This window comes from Amaranthus tricolor, chromosome 1 (assembly GCF_026212465.1).
Source record: "Amaranthus tricolor cultivar Red isolate AtriRed21 chromosome 1, ASM2621246v1, whole genome shotgun sequence".
In the NCBI taxonomy this organism is placed as follows: Eukaryota; Viridiplantae; Streptophyta; class Magnoliopsida; order Caryophyllales; family Amaranthaceae; genus Amaranthus; species Amaranthus tricolor.
In genome coordinates, this window is record NC_080047.1 from 21,493,779 (window position 1) to 21,518,778 (window position 25,000).

Below are 25,000 nucleotides of genomic sequence, written 5' to 3' on the forward strand. Positions count from 1 at the left end.
AAAGAGTTCTTTCCTTTTAAAAAACAGATGATTAAAAGATTTTTTTTTCCTAAAATCATAGGGTTTTAAAATATGTTGTTAATTTATGTTTCAAGTTAGAACTTTGCAATATACATTCGTTAAAGAATAATCTTTTAATTGTAATTGTTATTAATTTAAAAGTTCTATTTTAATTGTATGACACTTGGGTATATTCACTACTACTAATATGAAGCATCCTCTACGTAATGAGTTTGTTTTTTCATTTCCATTTTTTGCATGGATTCTGTTGTAGTTGTCTAATCGTCGATATTTAAGGCTTTTAGCATAAGTTGAAGGTATTATTTCTTGGTGCTTTCTAAAATTCTCTAGTTGAAATTTTAACTCACAGAAATATGCTGCGTTGATGGGGAGCATGCCTTGTTTTGCTCGACTTGGCATTGTCGACCAGACACTGCACTTTATTCCTGCACTTCAATTGATATGATAGCTGATGAAGAATTTAACATGCCATACCTACTTTTAGAAAAGAAATAGCTATAGTGTATCACTGCTCTTATGCTATTTTTATTTCTTCCTTCAGTTGTATAGATGGCCGATTAAATTTTTTTGGGTAAATATCATCAATTGTCTTTTGAGTACTTCTGTGTTTGATTCTCTCTAATAAACCTAAATGAGGGCTTGATTGTATTGAGGAAGAATTTGTGAGAATTGATCAATGAATAACGTATTGTGTGCCTTCTGTGTGTGTGTGTGTGATTTCCAGACCCAAGTTTAGTGCCGAGGGTTCATGTTTTCACTGAATGCATAGCTCCCTTGAATGACTATCTTTCCTTTAAATCCTCCTTCAGTCTTCCCCCTAGTTCCCACATTGGCTTTTCTGGATGATCTTCAGCTAAAGTCCGGAAAAAGTTCATCTGTATGTTGAAGATACCACTGCAAATGTTTAGTGGATTGAAACTGGTCCTTTTATTTTTGCAGTTGGAGAAGTTGAGTGACAAGCTGAAGGAACCAGAGTCACAGCTCAAATTTATTATCGAGGCCTGGAAGCAGGTGAATTCTAATTTTTTTCACCTACTGTTTGACGTCGCATGTTTAGTTTATTCTTGTGGTTTTTATTTTATGCTGGAAGGTTTATTACGCTGTTATTAGCTTTTACAGTCATCTGTAGAAATGGCAATTTGGAGTAGTGAGTGTTTTTTGTTTTGTTTTTTGTCTATTTTAACGCGAGGGGATGAACAGAGGAATATTGAAATGAAGGGACACTTCCAATTATTCTTTCATTCAAATTCTTGGTGAGTGGATGAAGTGCCTTGTGAGTTGTAACTCTTTAATGAAGCTCCAGTCCCCCTGAAATTCCCCTTCTCATCATTCCTTTGACAAATAAATCTGAACTCTATATGCATCCTGTTTTCTTGTTTTTCTTTATCATCCATGGAAGCCACATATATCTGTGAGTTTACAAAGGTATTTGGCTCTCTTGTAAATTGCACCTGTTGGTTTGATTTTATTTCCATATTATTTTGCCTGTTTTTCTGATAGATGCATTTGAGCAACTTACGTTATTCTGTGGCTGCAATTTTGTTGCAGATTATTGAGTGTAGGCGTGTGCTAAAATGGACATATGCATATGGTTATTATTTGCCTAATCATGAAAATGCAAAGAGACAGCTCTTTGAGTATTTGCAAGGTAAAATTCTACGCATAGCAATGTGGAACTGGTTCTTCCAGGGAAATTGAAAGGCTGACGCCTGACTGTTCTATTTAACGTCCAAAGTATAGGTTACGCTGAGGCTGGTCTTGAAAGGTTACATCAATGTGCCGAAAAGGAATTATTAGTGTTCCTTGGTAATGACGATGTCGCTACTGACAGCCAATCCGATTTCAAAACATTTCGCCCAAAGCTGGCTGGATTGACCAGGTAACTACGATGCTTCTAACCATATTATGTGTGATTAAGAATTTGAAATGCATGTCTAATAATCGTCATGTATGGTAAGCGTTATGTTCCATTCTGCTCTCTAACACTGTATAACTTAATTGTCTAGTTAATTGGCTTTTTAAATTCGCAATTCGCTTAAATTGACCCTAAAATAGCCCAAAACATACTGTAATTCGCTTATTTTGATGCGGGATTCTGTAGAAGATTAGTGAATCATGTGACAGTGCTCTAACATATTAAGTTTGTGAGACTGATGCATCCGAGCTCTGAAAAGAGGAGCCTTGTTTGTTTTTTCTTTTGTAACATACAGTAAGTCAGGCTGTATAGACAGCTATAATTTATTGAGTCATAGAAAATCAATGACTTTGATGAGGGTTTAGTGTATGAGAAAGAAATGTGATTTGGTTATTCCAGATGGCATCTGCATTTACCAAAGAATAGTAGCTAGTTGAGATTATTAAATGGAAGGGCTGTGGCTTACTTGGTTCTTATTGCTTGCTGTATTGAACATATCCCCCCCCACCCCACCAAAGAAAGTGAAAGGAAGAAAGAAAGTGCTTCTACTTAGTTGTGAAGTCTAGTCTGTGCTTTAGGTATGTGAAAGGAGTATCAAGCGATTAATGTGTACGCTTAATCAGCATCAGCTTACATATATCCAAGAACAATTCTATATGTATAAATTGCAGCTTATTACAATTTGATATTTTACAGGGTCACTCATTCGTACTTTGAGAATTTGGTCGGAGCATTAGAAAATGGTTTATCAGACGTCAATTCTCAAGAAGCTTCCAGCACTTCATTAAGCACGAAAAATGGGGGAGCCAAGGGGAAAGGGGGTAAAGCTAAAGGATCAACATCACGATCGAATCGTTCTGGGCTCCATAATTTAGATGATTTTAATCGTTGGCACTGTGATCGTTGTACCTTTGCAAATCCTGATTCTGCCGCTTCATGTCAGATGTGCAGTAATCAACGGTGATGACTCCTCACTGAAGCAATCCAATAAAGCTCGGGATGTATTCAAAAAAGCTAATGCAGCAGGCAGTTAGATTTATCTATCACCAGAAGGTCTCCGCAGACATTATGTCTGCGTAACGGCTCAAGTGTTAAGAAAGTACCACTCTTGATTTGTGGATGCATAGAAGAAGAGGTTGTAAATAGCAGTTTCTAATTGATGATGCTGGTCAGAGATTCATATGCCCTTTTATATATTATTATCATAAATGAACTTTCATACGTGATGTTTTAATTGTTAATATGGCCTTGCAAATTCCAAGCTTATATGTTGTATGTGTGTAGAGGAAAATCCAGTCCTTGACAAGAGGAGATTAAGGAAAACCCTACAAAATGTAAAACTAGAAAAGACCACCCAAATGGCTGAACAGGTGAAAACTGTACTTCTCCTTTGACAAGAGAAGGATAACTCAACAAAAGGTTGACATTTTAACAATTAGATGTAAAGGAAAAGGTAGAAAGAAGGCTGATCTTCCTAACTTGGTAAAGGGCAAGGAGGGGCTTTTTCATTTACCAACAATCATTCTACTATAATTACAACCCTTATGAAGCATTTATAAGATAATGTAAATTTCAATTATTCTTTTTACGTTGAATACTAACTTTAATTCTATTTGCAGAAAAGTTGAAACAAGTAAAAAAATAAATATATAAAATATTCATACAATAGCAAACTTTACAAAATAATTCCCAAGATAAGTAGTTATTTTTTTTTTTCCAAAGTTATGGTTTGGGGCTGTTCGTTGTTAGTAACAGTACAAAGATTGAAGGTCAAAAAAGTCAAAAAATTTATTCTCTGTTACTAACAGCGAACAAATACTTTCACTATTTTAATGTAACACACACACACACACACACACACACATATATATATATATATATATATATATATATATATATATATATATATATATATATATATATTATGTTTGTTTTAAGATACAGAAATTATTGGAATTTTTGTGCACTAATTTGTCTTCATGGTTTATGTGGTAATGCGCCAAATCTAAGGATAACAATCAATGTGATGATTTATTACATAAGAGACGCTGGAAATTTAAGAGATTAGAGAACACATAGTGTGCATGCAAAAAATTGAATAAAATGTGTTTTTTAGAAAAAAAAAATTTAAAATAAGATTTAAAAATTTATAACTTTTAAAATAAGCGTTTTTGTGTATGAGCCTAAGATCAGAGTTTGTTCAATCTTAGTAACAACAAACAAAGAGTCAAAAGAGTAGAACATGTTAAAATCAAAAAAAAATTACTATAAATTTGTTCGCTATTACTAACAGTTAAAAAAAGGAAGACACTGTCATAACGTTTTTGAAATTAGGACATGAATGTAAAATGATAAAAAGATTTAGATTTACAATTAGAAATGATAGAAAAATCAAAATGAATGGACTATAAGAATTCATGTGGACGGCAATGCAAACTAATGTTTAATTTTAACATAGTCAACTGTAATCTTTTAAGATTAAAGCTTTGACATTATTAGTGTTGACTAATAGCCAGTGGCCCAAATCAAAAATATGGAAACAACTAGTAATGGTTAGATGACTTTAAGATATGTTTCTTCAAATAATAAACTATAGTTAGATTGGATCATTCAGAGTTAAATACTCCATATGGGAGCTAGTAATCATAAATTTGTACGTGTGATAAAAAACACGTGTACAAATAAATTAAAATTGATTAACCCATAAATCTAACACAAAATAATAGAGCTGCGCACGAACAGAAAGTATCATACAATAATAATTGGGGAACCCACTTGGTCAGCACTCCACATGTGCTTCTCTAATTTCAACCATCCAATTACCAATCCATTGAACTTTGATAACTTAGTTTAAGAATCTGTCCTCTTTTTCCCCCACCTTCAATAATTCATTTTCAAGGTTCATTGTATTCCCTTTTCTATATTAATGGCTACATTTTTATTACTATCTCATCATTCTGAACATTATCATCTCATTGTTTCTTGATCTTTTTCTTTGTCTCTCAAAAAATTGCAGTAAAAATAATGACAGAAGAAATATATATTTGTATTGGAATCTCAGTAACATTGGTGTTGTATGTGTTGTTACAAATGTTGGAATATCAATGGAGCAATTCTGTTTGTTTCTTGCTTCATGATTTTTGTAGTTTTCCTCCTATTTTTTGTCCTCCAAAATGGTCTCACTTATTCACGCCTGTTAATTTTACTGCATTAAGCCAACACCACAGTAGCAAAGATGTTACGAGTTTATGTTACCCTAATCTTAAAGAACAAATTGAAGAAACTCATGCCACTTTTTTTAATCACCAAATAGGCCGAGGAAAGGAGGAGGAGTTAGGTGATGATCAAATTCAAGGCCGGAAAAAGTTATATTTCAACTGAGTCAAGATCTGATACTTATAGATTAATATTCTTAATTTAGGGATTGACCTTTGTAAAAAGAGAGCTATAAGTATAGTCCGAATTTTTTTATTTTTTATTTTTTTTTGTGCTAGTGCTACAGCTATCGTAAAGTAATGTGAAATGGGACAATATTTGTAACGTGAATCGATCACTAATTGATCTTTCTGGTTCATCAATACAAACATTAATCAATAACTAATTACCACTTCTCTTGTGCTTGTTTAGTTTAAATGTACACAATTTTTTTTATTGATAAAAATTATTTGAATATGCTTCTACTAATTATTTATCCTTATTATTATGAATTCAAATGGAGGTGTAAATTAATGATGTATAATGAACAAGATGAAGAAATAATAACAAAATAAAAGAAGTATCATATGAGACAAGACAAAAAAGTATTTTAATTAAATGTGTAAATTTAGCATTAATGGAAATAAAAAAAAAGAAAAAAAAAAGAAAAAAAAAAGCCAAGTGTTCTTAATTAGTAAAAAATATCTCAATCAAAACAAATTCCCTAGGAAGGAGGGTTTCTTCCTATTGCATAGAGATGTCACCAACCATTTACATTAATATTTAACACATACACATCTAATTTTTATCCTATATTTTGCGATTTCTAAAATTAAACTACTCTAACTTTTTTTTCATTTTCTCCCTTTGCCTTCCCTCCACCGTAAATTACCCCTTTCCGATGACCCTCCCACCCTAACACACCAAAATTCGTTCTAAACGTAAATCAAATAAAAAAAAAATGGGAGGATGCATTTCAACATTACCTCCAAATGGAACACTACGAAATCTCCGTAGAAAAGGTTGGGTCAAGAATAACGCGAAGCAATCTTTGGTCCCTCAAGAGAAGTTTAGTAGCACGGTGGGTAGAAATTCAAGGTCATCTAAACACCATTCAAAATTAATAAACATACTGCCGGACTCCACCAAAACGGGTGAAAATGAAAAGCAAAAGTATGAATTTGGGAAGGAGTTGGGAAGGGGAGAATTTGGTGTAACGTATCAATGCACAGAATTGGCAACTGGACAGAGTTATGCATGCAAGACAATATCAAAGGGAAAGCTTAGAACCGATATTGATATTGAGGATGTTAGGAGAGAAGTCCAAATTATGAAACAATTGCCTAAACATATAAATATTGTTGCTTTTAAAGAGGCTTTTGAAGATAAAGATACAATTTATTTGGTGATGGAGTTATGTGAAGGCGGTGAGCTTTTTGATAGAATTGTTGATAGGGGCCATTACTCCGAGAGAGCTGCTGCTGATGTTCTTAAGATTATTTTGCAAGTCGTTAAGGTAATACTCCCTCCAGTTGTTTTTCTTTTTCATTTACTTTTTGCACAATTTTCAACATAACGTTCTAGCCTTAATATCTCTAAATATGCATTATAAAAAAATATATAATAAAAAATTATACATTGAAACGAATTTAACGACATCTCATATAAGTATATATTTTATCATCTATATATGTCTTAGAAATCTTAATCAAATTTCTCTCTCCAAAATAGAATATTTTAAACGGGAAGAACATTAGAAAACGGAAGAAATATAATGTCTAACTATTTATGTTAAAGTTTTTTTGAATGTAGATTATTTTTTTATTATTAATATTGATGGAAACCTATATATGTTTAAGGTTGTGTATATTTCACTCTTTATATATTGGCCAAGATAGAAGACACTTGATGTTACTTATATCTAATTTAGAAGTATATATGATTGGTTTTGTTATATAGCATTCGAATTGGATTGATTTTTGTTGTTACATGTTTGTAGGTATGCCATGATCATGGAGTCATACATCGAGATCTTAAACCCGAAAACTTCTTATTTGCAAACAAGAATGAGAGTTCAGCCCTTAAAGCCATAGATTTTGGACTCTCTATCTTTTTTGAACCTGGTATATTTTAAAAGAATACTAATTTACTTAATATTAAAAGTCCCTTATGAAAAAATGACCGCTAAATTCAATCTTATAAGATAATGTTTAATAATTGTTGGGTTCACATTTTTATATAAACATTTAACACTTACTTTCATACCGTCACAAAAGGAAAATAAATATTTAATATATTTTCTATTTCTTCAAAATACTTAAGAAAGACCATGTATTTATGTGTTAGGGCAACGCTTCAGCGAGATAGTGGGAAGTCCATATTACATGGCCCCAGAAGTATTAAAAAGGAATTATGGACCTGAGGTTGATATTTGGAGTGCTGGTGTTATCCTTTACATATTACTTTGTGGAGTCCCCCCTTTTTGGGCAGGTATTACTATTAGCTGTAACTACCTTATAACCCTTATTCCAAATTGAATCTTGCATTATATATACTCCCTCTTATTTATTGATTTAGGGACTTTTTTTTATTGGGTTAATTTATTGATTATGTCCTATTTTTATTTTTGTCATTCTTTTTGTACCTTTTTACTCTTATTACAACAAAACAATAACATATAAATATCAATATCTTTTATGAAAAAAGAGAAATTTTCACTTAATTTTAAGTAAATTGTTTGTTTATGAGTTCTCCATTAATTGATAATCTCCACCTAAAGCTACCCAACTCCACACCTCTTTATTATTTCTCTTCACTTATTAGCCTATTATTAGGCTTAAAAGAGAATCATGCTTAGCCCTAAAAAACCCTAAGTAGAAATTGCTCTTATCTACTAAACACTTATTAGCACAATTTGCTGCCAAATTCAGACTAAAATTCTAATGAACAATAAAGACACTTTAGATTTAACTTAGACTATCTAAGTTAAATCTCAAAGCGAATAATGAGATATGTTTGACCGTGGTACTTTTTAAAGATAAAGTTCCTTTAACTTGGACTTGAAATGTAGCTTCAAAAATATAATAATAAAATATAGGCTTAAATGAATTACAACTCATCTATTAATAAGACTTTTATGAATACTATAAACATCTAAACTCTCTTGTTAATCTCCTCTTGAATGATTTGCAAACTTGAAGGTTGAGAGAGTTATTGTGGATATTGTTGGGTATTATGTCCTTTTTATCGGATGACCTATTAAGTGACCGTTGATCAAGGTAAATGACCTTTAATTTTCAAGTGAATTCATTAATCTAACCTAATTACCTAATTACCCTCAATTATTAAACCCTTTTTCCCCAATCTCTTTTTACGCCTCCTCAATCATCACCATTATCCCACTCTACCACCACCACCACCACCACCACCACCATTAAAGCCCCTCTTATCTTTCTCTTTATCATATGTTCTTAATGTTCCCTCTACTTTCCTCTCTTCTAATAATTTACTACTACCATCATCATCTGAGTTTATTTCTTAAATTTCAAAAGTTGGGTCGTTAGATAATCTAGTCATATTTAACTGTATTCAAATAGATTTCTTAAAAAACAAAAATTGCATTCAAATTGTTTCTTGGATTTGGAATTTTTATTTTTTATGAGAGAGAAGGCATAAAAATATCATTTTTTTTAATTTGATTTTTTTGAATTTTAATTGTATTTAAATTGTAATATTTTAGTTGTTTTATTTTGTGTGCTGTTGAATTAGTGTATCAGATTTATTTTTTTTTTATGAAATCTTAGGGTTTTGATTTAAGCCCTAGTGTTCGAATTTCGACTTCGAATAAGTTTTGGTAGAGGATTTTTACAGTAGGGTTTTTCAGGGGATGATTTAATTAAGGTTTTTGTGTAAAGAAGACTGTACAAAATTCAAGTTTGAAAATAGCAATGAAGAGAGAAAGGCTAAAGTTGGAAGAAAATAACGCCATTGTTGGACCTCAAACAAAAAGGCCACCTCCATTTTCCACTTAAATACCATAAAAAAAATCAGAAATAAAAACCACAATATTCTTCAAATTCAACCTCCTTTACTCAAAAACATAACATTTTGCTTTTTTGGGTTTTGTTCTATAAAGGAAGAATATCAAGACCCACAAAAAGAGCATTTCTCTGGAGGAAAACAATATCTCAAAGAATCATCTTGTTAATGGTGTCACTAACTCTGTCAGGGTACAACACTGATACAATAATACTTCATTAAAGGAGGAGTTTAGAACAACCCATCAAAGAGAAAGAAAAGAGGGTTTTTAATGGTGGTGGTGGTGTTGGGATGGTGGTGATTGGAAGGGGTAGAGAGAGGTTGGAGAAGAAGGGTTTAATTGGGGGTAATTGGGTAATTAAGTTAGATTAATGAATTTAAATGAAAGTCAAGGTCATTTACCTTGGTCAACGGTCACTTAACAGGTCATCTAGTGAAGTGGCTGTATCACTATCGTGTTTGGTAACTTGAAGGCTGTTTTTATAAACAAAAACAAAATTTGCGACTGTTTATTTGAAAATGACTAAACTTGAAGGTTATAGTTGGTAATTGATCCTTTAAACTTTTATATTTTATCCTAATCGACTATAGAGTAATTCCATTCCTAGTATAAGGATTCAAGTTTTTAACTTATATATTATTCAAAATTTAATTTTAAAAATTCCTGAAATTTGGCATATATGTTTCTTAACAAATCTTACTAATCTAATTTGATAAAAGTAACGACTTAATGAATTTTATTTAACTTTATTTTAGACCTATTCTCTTATAATCCTATTAATATTGACTTTCACCGTAGTAACTAACAAATTACAACATTTAAACCAATAATCTCCCTCTTGATGTATGTTAAAATTTTCCATCAAAGCAAACTATTAACACTCTTGTATAATATATGTTTATGCAATAATAAATTTAATAATTAAATAAGTTTTGCATGTTCAAACAAACACATAAAAATGTATTTGCAAAACGTATTGTTAAAATCATAATAATAATAACATATATATTTATCATAAAAGTATAAAAGGGTTTTAAGGATATCTCCCCATTAAAAGGTGTAAGGAGGATTTCCTACATGTATGAACCTATATAATGTTTTACAAATAAAATTTTGATAAGATTTCAAGCATACATACATAAAAACTAAAATGAAATTGTTCATGGAAACCAATAACATCAACTTTTAAAGATAGGAGTCTTGTCCCTTTGTCCCTGCAGTGGAGTTCTCTTTATCCACGTCCTTAATTATTTCAAACAACTTTAAGTACCTTCTATAGGTTAGTCAATAAATTATCGACTTGAATATACAAAGACACCTTTGTCGCATCAAAACTAGTCTTTGACACCCACACCCCCTCTTCCTTGACAACACCCAACTTTAATAAATTATACTCATCAAAAGATCTGACTACATACACTTTCTCCACAATAGTAAGATCTATGCAGATGCACTCAAATAACATCGAAAACAAATTAACAAAGTGTAACAAACATGGTTTATTGAACCGATTGGAGCTGTTTAGATGGTGTATAAAAATCCGAGGGACATCTATCTGTAAGGTGTTGTTAAAGCTTACAAACTCCATTAACCACAAGCCTTCCTCAGTCATTATCTATCAAGAATTAAATATTGGGATCAGGAACCTTGTGATTATGTTTTGTAGGACCTTGCCCTTTATATTCAACATTGTGTTGGTAGTTTATTTCAAAAGATCAAAGTTGGGTAGACAAAGATCTTTCATAGCAATTGGTTCTCCTTTGTACAAATCTTTATAGATAATTTACTAAGAGTGTTAAACTTAGAATCTGCGCCTAAATACGTTTTTTAAAGTTAATGAAAGTTCTTTTAACAGAAGATAATTAGAAAAAGGCTGATTTGGTAACTAAGTCTAGATTCAAAATACCCAATGCCACCTGCCAAGAAGCAATACTCAGGTTAATCAATTTCCATAATTCATGCTTTTTCAAAATTTCTATACATTTGAACCCAGATTCTTCAAAGAATTTCAAATTTAGAATATCACTCGAACTTAAGGGTCAGTTACAGAAGCCATTAAGAATGTTATCTCTTCTTTTGTCGTTTCTAAATCATGACCTTGAATAGTTAATTTAGAGCCAATCTAAGGGAATGTTTGCTTCTTAATTTAAACATCAACTACATGATGATCTATTGGCTTTTATACATTTGTAAAATTGTTAGAATATCCCCTTAATTGATAATAAAATAATTTTTGAACTCTTATTGACATTCTTTTGTTTTTGATTTTTCTTTATATAAAAGAGATTTACGATTGGGGGTCATTACATAAGAATGTGCTTGGGGTTTAAGAAAATCTTTGAAAAAATGACAATTGATAAGATAAGAGAGTAAAAGAAAGAAGTCAAAAGATGAAAAGTAAATGCGCAATTTTGTGGAAGAGAAAAGTTGATTAAAAAATTGACGTGACATTTTGGGAGGGATTGAAATTAATTGATGTAAAGATTTAATATTTTTAATAAAAGTGGTAAAAGAGAAATTTGATAGATTAAACAGTTATTAAAGGAATATTCTCAAAAATCTTCGATCTCATTTGTTGCTTTAGTTTAACAAAATGAAAATCTGCAAAAGAAAATAACATCCTTATTAAGAAATAAAATGTTGAAAACACAAAATAAATGGTGGCAATTTTTTTTTATTAGATTAAATTTGAAACTAACTAAAAGATAAAAATGTTTGATGAACATGATTGATTTTAAATAAGTTTTCATAAAAATAAGATATAAAGATTTTAAAAGGAAATAAATTTACATTATAAAAAGAAATATACTATATTTCGTAGATCTAATATAATACTGTAGGCAGAAGCTGCTGACCAAAGTCATCCAGACCATGAGCTTAAGTACTCCCTTTTGCCAATTAAAAACACCAGCTAATTAAAATTTAGTGGGAATGTTAAACTAGATTCTATGTATTTGATATACCACGTGTTTTTTCAAATTTTATTAGTACACCTTTGTAATCTAATCCAAATCTCTTAATTGTTGAGCAATCTATAGAACCTGAGAACATGGTCCTGCAGCTATGCATTCAATTTCAGTGATTGAAAATGCAATTGCGTATTGTTTCTTAGAATGTCGTGAAACAAATGAAAGTCTTAAGAATGGGCAACATCCTGAAGCACTTTTTCTATCCACTTAATATCCTTCATAATTAACATCAAAATATCCTCATTATAGAAAATTACTTCTCTTAGGATGCTCTAATCCCAAGTCTATTGTACCATTCAAATAACGAAATACCCTTTTCACTAATTTCATGATTCCTTAGGGTTTTCTTGAAATTGAGCACAAACACACACTAAACATAATGCCAGTGGTTGATGAAATTGAATTTAATAAAGATTTGATTATACCTTTGTACATCTTTTGATCCACATCTTTGCACAAACATATACTTAAAAACATGATTACGTAATTCCTCATTTTCAATCAAGGGGTTTACAACACATATACCTCTTCATTTAATTTACATAAACTAATAACATCCTACATCCTTTAAGACAAGCTATAGGAACAAATGTTTCTTTGTAGTCAATGTCTTCTTTTTAATTGTAACCTTTTGCAATAAATTTTGCCTTGTTGCATGCCACCATTGGATTTTAATCTAGCTTGTTCCTAAACACCCATTTTGTATCAGTAACTGACATATTTATAGGTTGAAATCAACATCCAAAATTTATTTTGCTCAATTTCATTTACTTGACTTTTCATTATTGATATCTAGACGGGTCTTGAAGAGCTTCATTATGATTCTTTGGTTCAACTAGAGAAACAAATGCATACAATGCACATATGTTCATATAATTTGACCTTGTTCGCACAATAATTGTAGAGTCAAAAGGAGTTTCTTTACTAGATGTGAAGATGCATGTTTGAACTTTCTCCAATATTCACATTTTGTGTCGACTCTTGAGCAATTTCAGCAGATTCTACTTTAGCATCCTGACCATTTTACGTAATTTGGGTTTCTTCTTTGGTTGTTTTGGAGAGTTATCTTCATTAGACTAATACGAGTTCAATCTTAGATCTAGAACACTTTCACCAAAAACATCGTCATTTCATTTATAAAATTTAACATGAATACTTTCTCCTACTACTTTAGTTCTTTTCTAATAAAATCAGAATCCCTTATTACTAAAAGCATATCCTAAAAATATAACTTCATCACTACTAGCATCAAACTCATCATCTATATTATCTTTATAACAATTTTTGTGAACATAACAGGTGTGAAATGTTTTGTTTATTTCCTTTAAAAAGTTCATAAGGAGTCTTTTTCAAGATAGGTCGTATAAACATCTATTTAAAATATAATTTCAAGACATTGTTTTGCATTAAAGAATGGTTTACATCCATCAGGGTCTTGACCTTTTTGTCACAAGTTGACTGTAGGGTTTTAAATTGGATTTAAAAACTGTTTTAAAGAGTTTTAGCTTGAGTTGCAAGAGTTTATCGATATGCCTTAAGATTGTTAAATTACTTACTAAAATTCTCTATGACTTATAACTCTTATGATAAATCATCTCTCGGTTGATTTGCTTCAACTTTCTTCGTTCATAAATAAATTGCATAAAGTTCGGTAAGAATTTAGAATGTTTTGAGACCAAATGTTTTACCATTTCCACAATAGGAATATGGATTCTTTTATGTCCTCGTTTATGATTAGGCATATATTTTTCGTCTCAAATATTTTAGATTCAAACTCCTTAGATGAGTAAGAATCGTTCCAAGAAACAAACTTTGGTTATTGCGTCTTTGTTTTATTGCGTCTTTGTTTTCGTTTTGGACAAACTTTGATAAGATATTCAAAAAGTCAACATTCGTAGCAATTTTAGGTGGTACCTTTGGTTATTGAGTTAGAGTTGTCTCTAAGATATATCCTTGGATGATCGAAAACTATTCTTTTTTTTTTTATTTGGTAAGGATTTTTCTTCTTCTTCTTGAACAAAGCTAGCTTTTTTGTGATAAAATCAATCCTTTCTTCATTGTCTACAATTTCTACTTCTTTCTCAAAGTAGGAAATGAATAGAGTTTATGCCATCATCATTAATACTTAGCTCATGAGTAATCAACTTTTTGATAAAATTGACATAACATAAAATGCAAATATCCTAAACTTCTTCTATGGTAATTACTCTAGGATCCTAATCATCTCTTGGTAAGAAACTAAGTATTTCTTTAACTTTTTCACCATTGGTATATGCTTTACCTGAGTTTAGATTGTTGATGATAATTGTGAAACGACTTGACATCTCTTTAACAGGTTTATTCGGGATCATTTGAAATAATTAATATATAAAGAAATGTATGCTTATCTTATTTTCCTTGACTTGGCCAATACCATCATAAGTAACAATTAATTTGCCCTATATTTCTTTATTTTGAAAACCTATTGATCTGATTATGAAAATTTACATTTATCTTTCGGTATGTCAATAACTTCTAAGGAATAAATAGACCCCATTTGATGATATCCTAAACTGAGTATCTTGATATAAAAAGAACATTTTTATCTTGTTGCTCTAGTGTATGAAATTGTCACTATCAAAATAAAGAGGTTAGTTGGAAGAATGACCATACATTAAGATGCATAGGATTCATTTCTCATAGAATGTTAAATCATTCAAAATGATGAGTTTGGGGTTTAAAACCAATTGAAGAATCGACAACAAAACTATAAGGTTAATACTTTAGAAGGGGGATAGGGGGTTGAATAGAGCATGACAATTTTTCTTAAATTTGTTTGTCAAGATTCTGGTTTATTAAATTGAATTCAACAATTACAAGTATAATAAACCTCCTCTTATCTTGAGACAATCTCTCAAGATCACAAATACTAAAGCAAAGTAAGAGCACTCTCAAGTTTCTAATAACAATGTAATAGCCCTCTCAACAATATGTGTGTTTGTGGTGATCTTTATTCTATGAATGATACTCCCTTCTATAGTGGAAGTTAAGTATCATTCTTAGCACCTCTTAATTACTCACCATAAAGCACTTTTAACACCCCAATCAACTATGACAATAAACATTACAATAAACAAAAGATTAATGCACCACATTATTGCATAATCACTACAAATTCTGACCAAAAAACAAGATCCAATATAGTCTACTCGACTGTCGCTCGATCAAGCCACTACCTCGCTCGGTCGAGCGAGCTTCTAGTGAAGCTACTGACATGTTCTGGACATTTTGCTCGACCGAGCCAACACTTCTCGATTGAGTGCCTGATCGATCCACTCACAGTTTACTTCTTTTTTTGTTGGTTTGATCAAGCAACTCTCATTTATCGTTCCAAACTTCAAACCGTTCACATATGACATTACCATCCTGCTCTAATGTACAAGATAAAGCATGTTTGATTATATGTTTAAAGTTAACATCATCATTAAGATTATTAGCACTTGCTTTAACACCAACATTTATTATAATTGTGTGGTTATTATTTTTTGAGAACCTTAAAGTATCTTATTTTATTTAAAGTATATTTAACAATCTTGGAGAAAAAGAAAAGAAACGATAGGGGAAGGGATGGAAAGGGGATAAAAATAGAAGGAAATTGTCCCTTGTTTGTGTAGGGGAAAAATGAAGAGAAAGTAAGAAAAATATAATTTTTACTAGAAATCTTTTCCCTTTTGGAGAGCTTTTAACCTTAACAAAAATAAACCTTGTAATCTCTTCAAATACTTCCCTTTTAAATCCATGTCCACCCTCTTTGTTATCTAAAAACAAATCTTTTATCCCTCGAAATTTATTCCTTTTCTTTTTCCCTATTTTCCTCTATCCAAACACAGTATTGTTGCTAAGTAATGACTCAAACTAGCAAAACAGGAAGAAGATGAATTTTGGGACAGATTGATCTCCGCGGGGCGCGGAGCCTGTACAGATCATGCTACGTGGCGCGCGGAGTTGCTTCTGGTCCTGCTTCGCGGCTCGCGTAATTTTACGCGGGTCGCGCAATTGAAGTTTATTTTCACGGGAACCGTCTTTTGGGACGGTTACCTTTATTTGTGGTCGGTTATTTGTGGTTACTTAGTCCCTAAAACCGTCTTTCAAGTCATTTTATTATAAATACACCTCCTTGTTAGCCTAGGGTGGTATGATTCACAAATTGAAAGAGAGATCACAAGAGAGCCATCGTAATTTGTGAGCGTGATTGTAATTCATCTTGTATTCTTTGCGATCATAGTAAAATTGTTTGTTCTCGGTGCCGGTGGACGTAGCTATCACGTTGGTAGTGAACCACGTTAATTTCTTGTGTCATTTTCTTGTTGTTTGCATTGAATTTCTTATTGTTTTATTGTTGTTCATCGACTTTGCTTCCGCTGTCGCACAACAATTGGTATCAGAGCTCAGGTTTTAATTCCTTGGAGAGTTTTTTGAGTGAAACAATGGCCGGAGATTCGACAATACGAATTGAGAAATTTACCGGGAAAAATAGCTTCGGGCTATGGCAAATCAAGATGAAGGCTCTGTTGAAACAACAACAAATCTGGCGTCCGTTGACTTTATGGAGTACCACTGCGGGGTCGAATGATAGATTAACTGACACACAATTAGCAGTAATGGAGGAAAAGGCTCATTTTACCATTTTGCTAAGTTTGGATGATCATATCATCACGGAGGTCGCTGATAAGGCTATAGAGGCGGAACTTTGGATGAAGTTTGAGTCATTGTATATGACTAAGTCGCTGACCAACAAATTATTGCTGAAGCAGCGGTTGTTTAGCCTCCGAATGCAGTCAGGTACTCTCTTACGGGAACATCTTGAAAAACTTAACTCTATTTTATTGGATTTGCGTAACTTAGATGTTAAAGTAGATGATGAGGATGCTGCGTTGATTTTACTTGTGTCTCTACCGTCTAGCTATGAGAATTTTGTGGAGTCGTTTGTTGTTGGTAAAGACTCCCTGACCCTAGAAGAAGTGAAGGCAGCACTTCATACTAGGGAACTTCGTCAAAAGGCTATAGGTGATAACGGAGATAGTGCCAGTGGGTTGTTTGTTAAGTCCGGGAAGTCTAAAAGGAAGAAGGGGGTTAACAAGGGCAACAATACTAGGTCGGGTGCTGGAAACGACAATGTGGGATCTGGTAAGACTGCGGGGAAAACCTGTTATTACTGTAAAGAACCGGGTCACTTTAGGGCTAATTGCCTGGTGAGGAAGGGCAAGTCCCAAGCTGCTGTAGTTGAAGTAAAACCGAATGAGAACTATAATTCGAAGAAAGACTTGGCATTAGTTAGTTCTACTAAGTCTGGGGATCTTTCTGATGATTGGGTTCTAGATTCGGGGTGTTCGTTCCATATGAGTCCACATCGAGAATGGTTTGACACGTATGAGCCTTGCAATGGGGGTAATGTTATTGTAGGTAACAACGCACCTTGTAAGGTTACGGGTATTGGATCCATGAGATTGAGGACTAGTGATGGGTGAAAGTTGACATTGACTAGGGTGCGACATGTCCCTGCTTTGGGGAAGAATTTGATTTCATTGGGTACCTTGGATGATTTGGGGTACAATGGAGCGTTTTCAGATGGGGAGTTGTCCATTTATCGAGGTTCGGAGTTGGTACTTAAGGGTATCAACAGGAACACCCTCTATGTCTTTGAGGGTGTCACACTATCTAGTTCTGCGGTTTGCGCATCAGTATCTCACCAGGAGATGACCAAGATTTGGCACATGAGGCTTGGTCATATGGGGGAGAAAGGGATGTAGCTTTTGTCTAAGAGGGGTCTACTATCCGGGATCAAGGTTGCCAACCTTGAATTTTGTGAGCATTGTGTGTTTGGAAAGAAACACAGGTCAAAGTTCAGCAAGGGTGCTCACATTACTGATGAAGTGCTCGATTATGTCCATTCAGATTGTTGGGGTCCATCTAGGGTTGAAGGTATAGGAGGTTTCCGCTATTTTGTGTCATTTGTAGATGACAAATCCCGATACACATGGCTTAGGTTGCTTAAGTCAAAGGATGAGGCCTTCAAAGCTTTTAAGCAATGGAAAGCTTTGGTAGAGAATCGGCAAGGTAGGAAGATCAAGAAGCTACGAACAGACAATGGGCTAGAGTTTTGCAAAGAGGAGTTTAATCAGTTCTGTGCAGATGAGGGTATTGGTCGGCATCATACCGTCAGGATGACACCACAGCAGAATGGTGTTGCAGAGCGGGTTAATCAGACATTGCTTGAGAAAGTTCGATGCATGCTCTCTAATGCAGGGCTTGGAAGGAGGTATAGGAGTGAAGCTGTGATGACAGCTTGTTATATCATCAATAGGGGTCCTCATTCGGGAATTGACTTCAAAAACCCGTTTGAGATCAGGAGTGGTACGTTACCTAGTTTCTCTAATTTGAAGATCTTTGGTTGTGTTGCTTATTATCATGTTAGTGAGGGTAAGCTGGATCCACGAGCCAAGAAGGGGTGTTTTGTTGGGTACGATGATGGTGTGAAGGGGTTTAGGATCTATTCGCCTTCAGAGGGTCGGGTCATTCTTAGTAGGGATGTCACTTTTGATGAGAGCACCATGTATTCCAAGAAGCGCTCGGAGTCTTCTGATTTGTGGAAGGAAAGGGAGAACATACTACAGACAGATGGAGTGCTTGAGATACACCAGTCATCCATTACTGATTTACCTCGAGTGCAATTTATTGATGATGATGCTGAGGTTCCAGTGCCGAGTACTCGTGAACCTGAGGTTGTTCCATCTTTTCCTAACTCTGGGAAGGAGGTGGAGCAGTCTAATCAGGGGTCATCTAGTGAATCTGACATCATTCTTGAGAGACCTAGACGAGTTATCAAGAAGCCTGTTAGGTTGATTGAAGAGATGGAAGGAAGGAATTGCTTTGTTGAGAATTTGATAGGTTATGCATCGAGTGTAGCTGATGATGTAGAGTCATATGAACTTGCCACGTATAAACAAGCAATTAGTTGTAGTGAGTCTGTGCAATGGCTTGCTGCAATGAGTGAAGAGATGCAATCTCTTTACAAGAATAGAGTGTGGGAACTTGTGAAGGTACCAGAGGGGAGAAAACTTGTAGGGTGTAAGTGGATCTTTAAGAAGAAAGAAGGGTCATCTGAATCTGAGAAAGTTCGTTTTAAGGCTAGGCTAGTTGCAAAGGGGTTCAGTCAGGTAAAAGGGATTGACTTTGTGGAGATATTCTCACCGGTGGTTCAACATACTTCTATTCGTGTGCTATTGTCAATTGTAGCACATTATGACCTTGAGCTGGAGCAGCTGGATGTTAAGACAGCTTTCCTTCATGGCGATTTGGAGGAGGAGATTTTGATGAAGCAGCCCGAGGGATTTGAGATTCCACGGAAAGAGCACTATGCATGCAGATTGCTAAAGTCGTTGTATGGACTTAAGCAATCCCCTCGGCAGTGGTACAAGAGGTTTGATTCTTTTATGGTTTCGCATGGTTTTGATAAGAATTCGTATGATTATTGTGTGTATCATAGTAAGCTGGATGACGGTTCCATGATTTATTTGTTATTATATGTTGATGACATGCTTGTTGCCACAAAGAATAAATTGGACATTGCTAGACTTAAAGAGTTGCTTAACTCAGAATTTGACATGAAAGATTTGGGTCCAGCTAAGAAGATTTTGGGTATGGAGATCTATAGGGATCGGGCTAGAGGTAAGCTTTTCTTGACTCAGAAAAGTTACATCGAAAGGATTTTGTCTCGTTTTGGGATGGAGAAATCGAAGCCTATAAGTACACCAACACCTGTGAGCTGCAAATTGTCTTTGTCTATGTCACCTCAAACTGAGGAGGAGTTGGCGTATATGTCTAAAGTTCCTTATGCCAACGCTGTTGGCTGTTTAATGTATGCTATGGTCTGCACTAGGCCGGATATTGCGCACGCTGTCAGTGTTGTGAGTAGGTTCATGGCTCGACCTGGGAGAGAGCACTGGTAGGGGGTGAAAAGGATTTTTCGCGACTTGAGAGGAACAACTAATATTGGTCTTTTGTATGGAAATGGTAAGGAGTGTTTGGTAACTGGATATAGTGATTCTGATTATGCAGCTGATGTGGATACCAGGAGGTCAGTGATCGGATATGTGTTTACTTTGGGTGGTTATGTGGTAAGTTGGAAGTCTACATTGCAGTCTTCGGTTACGTTGTCTACTACTGAAGCTGAGTACATGGCTTTAACTTCTGCAGATAAGGAGTTTATATGGCTCAAAGGCCTTGTAGGTGAACTGGGTATCGCACAGGATTTTGCTACGGTGTATTGTGATAGTCTAAGTGCCATTTGCTTAGCTAAAGACCAAGTACACCATCATCGGACCAAGCACATTGACGTTAGGTATCATTTCTTGCGTACTGACAAGAGAGTAAAGGTAAAGAAGATTGGGACCGCTGACAACCCAGCTGATTTCTTTACTAAGTCTGTTCGATTTAGTAAGTTTAAACATTGCTTGGACTTACTAAATATTGATTACTATGTGATGTAGTAGGCCCTTAGGGGCGGTGTTTGGGAGCTCCTGTTGCAGGCATGTTGGCCTTAAGGTGGAGCTTTCCCGGGGCTTGTAATGCAGGTGGAGCGTTATGAGCTGTTATACTTGGTGACAAGTATGTGATAGGTCTTGGTTGAAGACTTGTCGGGATGAGTCTTGATTGAAGATTTATCGGGATGTACGGCTTATGCATGAGCTTTATATCGGGTTTTGGCTTGAGATATGTTCACTATGTGTTGATGATATCATTTGCTGAATACGAGTTTTCGTCAAGGTGGATATTGTTGCTAAGTAATGACTCAAACTAGCAAAACAGGAAGAAGATGAATTTTGGGACTGACTGATCTCCGCAGGGCGCGGAGCCTGTACAAATCATGCTATGTGGGGCGCGGAGTTGCTTCAAGTCGTTTTATTATAAATACACCTCCTTGTTAGCCTACGGTGGTATGATTCACAAATTGAAAGAGAGATCACAAAAGAGCCATCGTAATTTGTGAGCGTGATTGTAATTCATCTTGTATTCTTTGCGATCATAGTGAAATTGTTTGTTCTCGGTGCCGGTGGACGTAGCTATCACGTTGATAGTGAACCACGTTAATTTCTTGTGTCATTTTCTTGTTGTTTGCATTGAATTTCTTGTTGTTTCATTATTATTCATCGACTTTGCTTCCGCAGTCGCACAACAAGTATTAACCACTAAAACACATATAATTGAAGCTTGAATTAAGATGAGCATAGGTTTGTCTTGATTGGATGGGCACTATGGGATTTGCGTAATCTAAAATTGATCTTTAAAAAAAAAATTTAAAATCCTTTACCTTGTACATGTAGAAACCGAGGAAGGAATAGCACATGCAATTGTAAGAGGAGAGATGGATTTTGAGAGAGATCCATGGCCAAAAGTGTCTCCACAAGCAAAAGATCTTGTTAAGCATATGCTTGATCAAAATCCTTATAATCGTATCACAGTTGAAGAAGTCCTTTGTAAGTTTCTTTTCATATTCTCATGATAATTTTATAGCTTCCTTTTAACATTATTAAATTACTCATAAAATTTTAATTATTTTACTTCACCTTTGAAATGTAGCACACCCTTGGATGAAAAATGCCACCAACACCGCCGATGTTTTGCTAGGCCAAAATGTGAGAACCAGGATCAAGCAATTCTCCTTGATGAACAAGTTCAAGAAGAAAGTTTTACAAGTAAGCCCTTATCTAACCCATCTAGTAACATAACTAGTTTTGCGAATCCATTTAGGGGAGTGTTTCTCAAAATCACTTAGCTCGTCAATTTTTAGTTGATTTTTGTCTTTCGGCTTGCTCTAAGTAATATTTTCATTAATTTTTGTCTTTTAAGCTACTTTTCGCTTATGAATAACGCTAATATGAACAATTGGTTTGAGTTTCAAACATCTCTATTACTATTGGTTTATACAACTTGCGCAACAACTAACAAAAAGCCAATGGTAGCATCCGACTAAATAAGGAGATGGAATCAGTCGATAAGCAATTGACAAGCACACCTATGAGTTAAAAATTCTAGTTTCGGCCATACTTGTGGTATCTAAGATTATTTAATTTTTAATTTATTAAAGTAAGACGATGAAAATAAGAATTAATAATATGGCATCGCGACACGGCCCTCCTCCACAATAAATATTCAGTTTATAAATGTGAACTCTTGTCTTTATATTTAATGAAAAATATGAATAGTCTAAAAGATATGCACCACTTAATATTGAGAGTTAGGTTGACCTGTAATAAGTTTAATCACATAAATTGATAGGAAAGGGAAAGAACATCTTTATCTCATGCATAATAATAATGCTCTAAGAGAATGATCAAATATTTTGATTTTTAATGGTAATATAAATAATAGGTTGTAGCAGATACTTTGCCAGAAGAACAAATAGAGAAACTAAGAAACACATTTCAGATGATGGACACAGATAAGAATGGAAGCTTGTCTTTTGAAGAGCTCAAACATGGCCTTCAAAAGCTAGGTCATGCTTTTCCTGATTCTGACGTTCAAATGATCATAGATGCAGTACGTTAGTTTTTCTTTGTCTCTATTAATGTGAATTTTCAGTTATATTATATTTTTTTTCATGGTTCTTATCTATCATTTTTAGCATATGTTAATTATTTAAATATAGGCGGATGTAGATGGGAATGGAACCTTAGAGTGTGGAGAATTCCTAACTCTTTCAATCCATCTCCAAAAGATGGGTGATGATGAACATCTTACACGAGCTTTTAAGTACTTCGATAAGGACAAAAACGGCTATATTGAGTTTGAAGAGTTAAAACAAGAACTTTATACAGATGACGCTACTGATAACACCAATTGTGAGCAAATTATACGGGATATACTGTTTGATGCAGATTTGAACAAGGTAATTTCTCAATTTTAACTCGAGACTTATCCTATCTTTATTTTTAGCAAACATACTAATGAGAATTGTTTTGAGTTATGTTAGTAGTAATTAAAATTAACATATTAAATTGTTTTACATTAGATTAACATGTAAACTGTGTATAGAATAACTAATAGTTATAAAAATAGAACAACAAACATACTCCCTTTATTCACTATTATTGTCCTTTTTGGTTTTGGCATATTTACCAATGCACTATTTCAATCTTAAAATATATCTCTAATTGTGCTTGATAAAAAATTATAAGAAGTGGATATTAATAAAATTTACATTAAGACGAATCAAACAAAATCTCACTTGACTATGTTTTAACTTATAAGTTAAATCATATTTTAAGAGTGATTGATAAATAGTGTTCAAACTCATAGATTTCCAGCGTTGCACAATAATCCTAAGTTAATGTGGCTCGATCTATTCCTCAAAATATGATTCTCTTTGAATCCAAACCTATCCAGAGCCTGGATTAATCTAAGACAGTCTTATACTTCTTAATTTGCTTCACACACCTCGATTTTTTTATTAAGAAAAACATTTACACTTTTCTCGAGTTATTATAAATAATTAATGGTGAGCAAATGCGTATAGATAAGTTTTCAAATCCAAGAAAATGCAATCAATCCGTAAAGTCTTTAGTTAAAGTATAGAATAACTTAATAGCTAAATACTAATGTTTTTCTCTTTAATGAAAATCAATTAGTAAATATAAAGTTTCATCTTTTTATAACCTTTAAATCAACTCCATCAATGTAAAAGTTTTGAGATCCATCTCACTAAACTCCTCCTATAAGCTTAGACATAGTGAATGATCTCTTTGATTCCTTTAATATTGCCTTATCAATTTTATTTTGATTAAAAAATACCTCCGATCTTTGGTTTTAATGTGAATATTCATTTAAATTTGCTTAATATCAAACTTTTAGAAACTCATAAACATCGATAAGACTGCAGCGAACCTCTCAATGCTAATTTTTTAAAGAACATAGTTAAATTGTGTCAACAAATCAATAAATTCAACAATTATTTATTTTATATTAAACCCAACTGTTCAGTATAATTGCTAAAAATAAAAAAATGCCAATGGATGAATATAGCTATTAGGATTTTAATTTAATTGTATTTATGTTGTTTATTTTATTGGCATTTGTTTGTCTTTTTATATTGAATTACAAATTACCATAATTGATTAAAAATTTCACATATAATATACTTCTTCCATTCTACTCCATAATATTGATAAGATTTGGCTTTTATATTTTAATTTATCATTTTATATTTTTAGTTTATTTTATTAATATTTGTTTTGATTTTGGTGGTGATTTATAAATTGTGGTGATTGATTTGGAGTTTTTGTTACAATAAAGACCAAGTAATAAAGCCTTAGGAGAAAAGACATTTGCTTGATGTAAAACTGTAAAAAATGCAGGATGGACGAATAGACTACAACGAGTTTAGGGCAATGATGCATACTGGAATGGATTGGAAAATGTGTTCCCGACAATATTCAAAGGTCATGCTTAATAAAATGAGCATGAAGTTGTTCAATCACTCTGGACAATTGAATTATTCTGGCCAACTTAATTATTCTGGACCATTAAATCGCCCTAGTCAATTAAGATAATTCTGATTTTGATTTTTTTTTTTTTTTTTTTTTTTTTTTTATAGTTTTCTTTTACAAATGAGGTCCCCTACACTATCCTTTTTTTGCTGCTCTTCCTTCATAAAAGACGCATATTCAAGAGGTATTACAATTTATTGTTGTGGGAAACTAAATAAGATTATCCGTGGATTCATATTACTTAACCTAATCGATATCTTTAACATCATAAACAAAAAGATGATTAAACAATCATTCTGAAATCTACCAATGGGTAAAACATTATTGGTTGAAGCAT

At 33.3% G+C, this 25,000-nt stretch overlaps 2 protein-coding genes across 4 annotated transcripts in view; both read left to right on the plus strand.

Annotated features, from left to right (window-relative positions):
• The window catches only part of LOC130813080 (probable E3 ubiquitin-protein ligase ARI7), a 16,980-nt gene extending 13,823 nt beyond the window's left edge, over window positions 1-3,157 (plus strand). For all 3 annotated transcript variants that reach the window (XM_057678801.1, XM_057678818.1, XM_057678810.1), the window contains 4 exons: window positions 961-1,032; window positions 1,570-1,669; window positions 1,762-1,900; window positions 2,633-3,157. In XM_057678801.1, the coding sequence (XP_057534784.1) occupies window positions 961-1,032; window positions 1,570-1,669; window positions 1,762-1,900; window positions 2,633-2,900 (579 nt within the window). In that variant the 3' untranslated portion in view covers window positions 2,901-3,157. The remainder of the gene's footprint in view (window positions 1-960; window positions 1,033-1,569; window positions 1,670-1,761; window positions 1,901-2,632) is intronic.
• A 1,608-nt stretch (window positions 3,158-4,765) lies between these two features.
• The window catches only part of LOC130820681 (calcium-dependent protein kinase 24-like), a 22,291-nt gene continuing 2,056 nt past the window's right edge, over window positions 4,766-25,000 (plus strand). Inside the window, exons 1-8 of the mRNA XM_057686144.1 lie at window positions 4,766-6,647; window positions 7,131-7,254; window positions 7,478-7,621; window positions 21,502-21,654; window positions 21,758-21,873; window positions 22,550-22,717; window positions 22,827-23,066; window positions 24,532-25,000. The exon at window positions 24,532-25,000 is cut by the window's right edge and continues 2,056 nt beyond it. Of these exons, the coding sequence (XP_057542127.1) occupies window positions 6,093-6,647; window positions 7,131-7,254; window positions 7,478-7,621; window positions 21,502-21,654; window positions 21,758-21,873; window positions 22,550-22,717; window positions 22,827-23,066; window positions 24,532-24,726 (1,695 nt within the window). The 5' untranslated portion in view covers window positions 4,766-6,092 and the 3' untranslated portion in view covers window positions 24,727-25,000. The remainder of the gene's footprint in view (window positions 6,648-7,130; window positions 7,255-7,477; window positions 7,622-21,501; window positions 21,655-21,757; window positions 21,874-22,549; window positions 22,718-22,826; window positions 23,067-24,531) is intronic.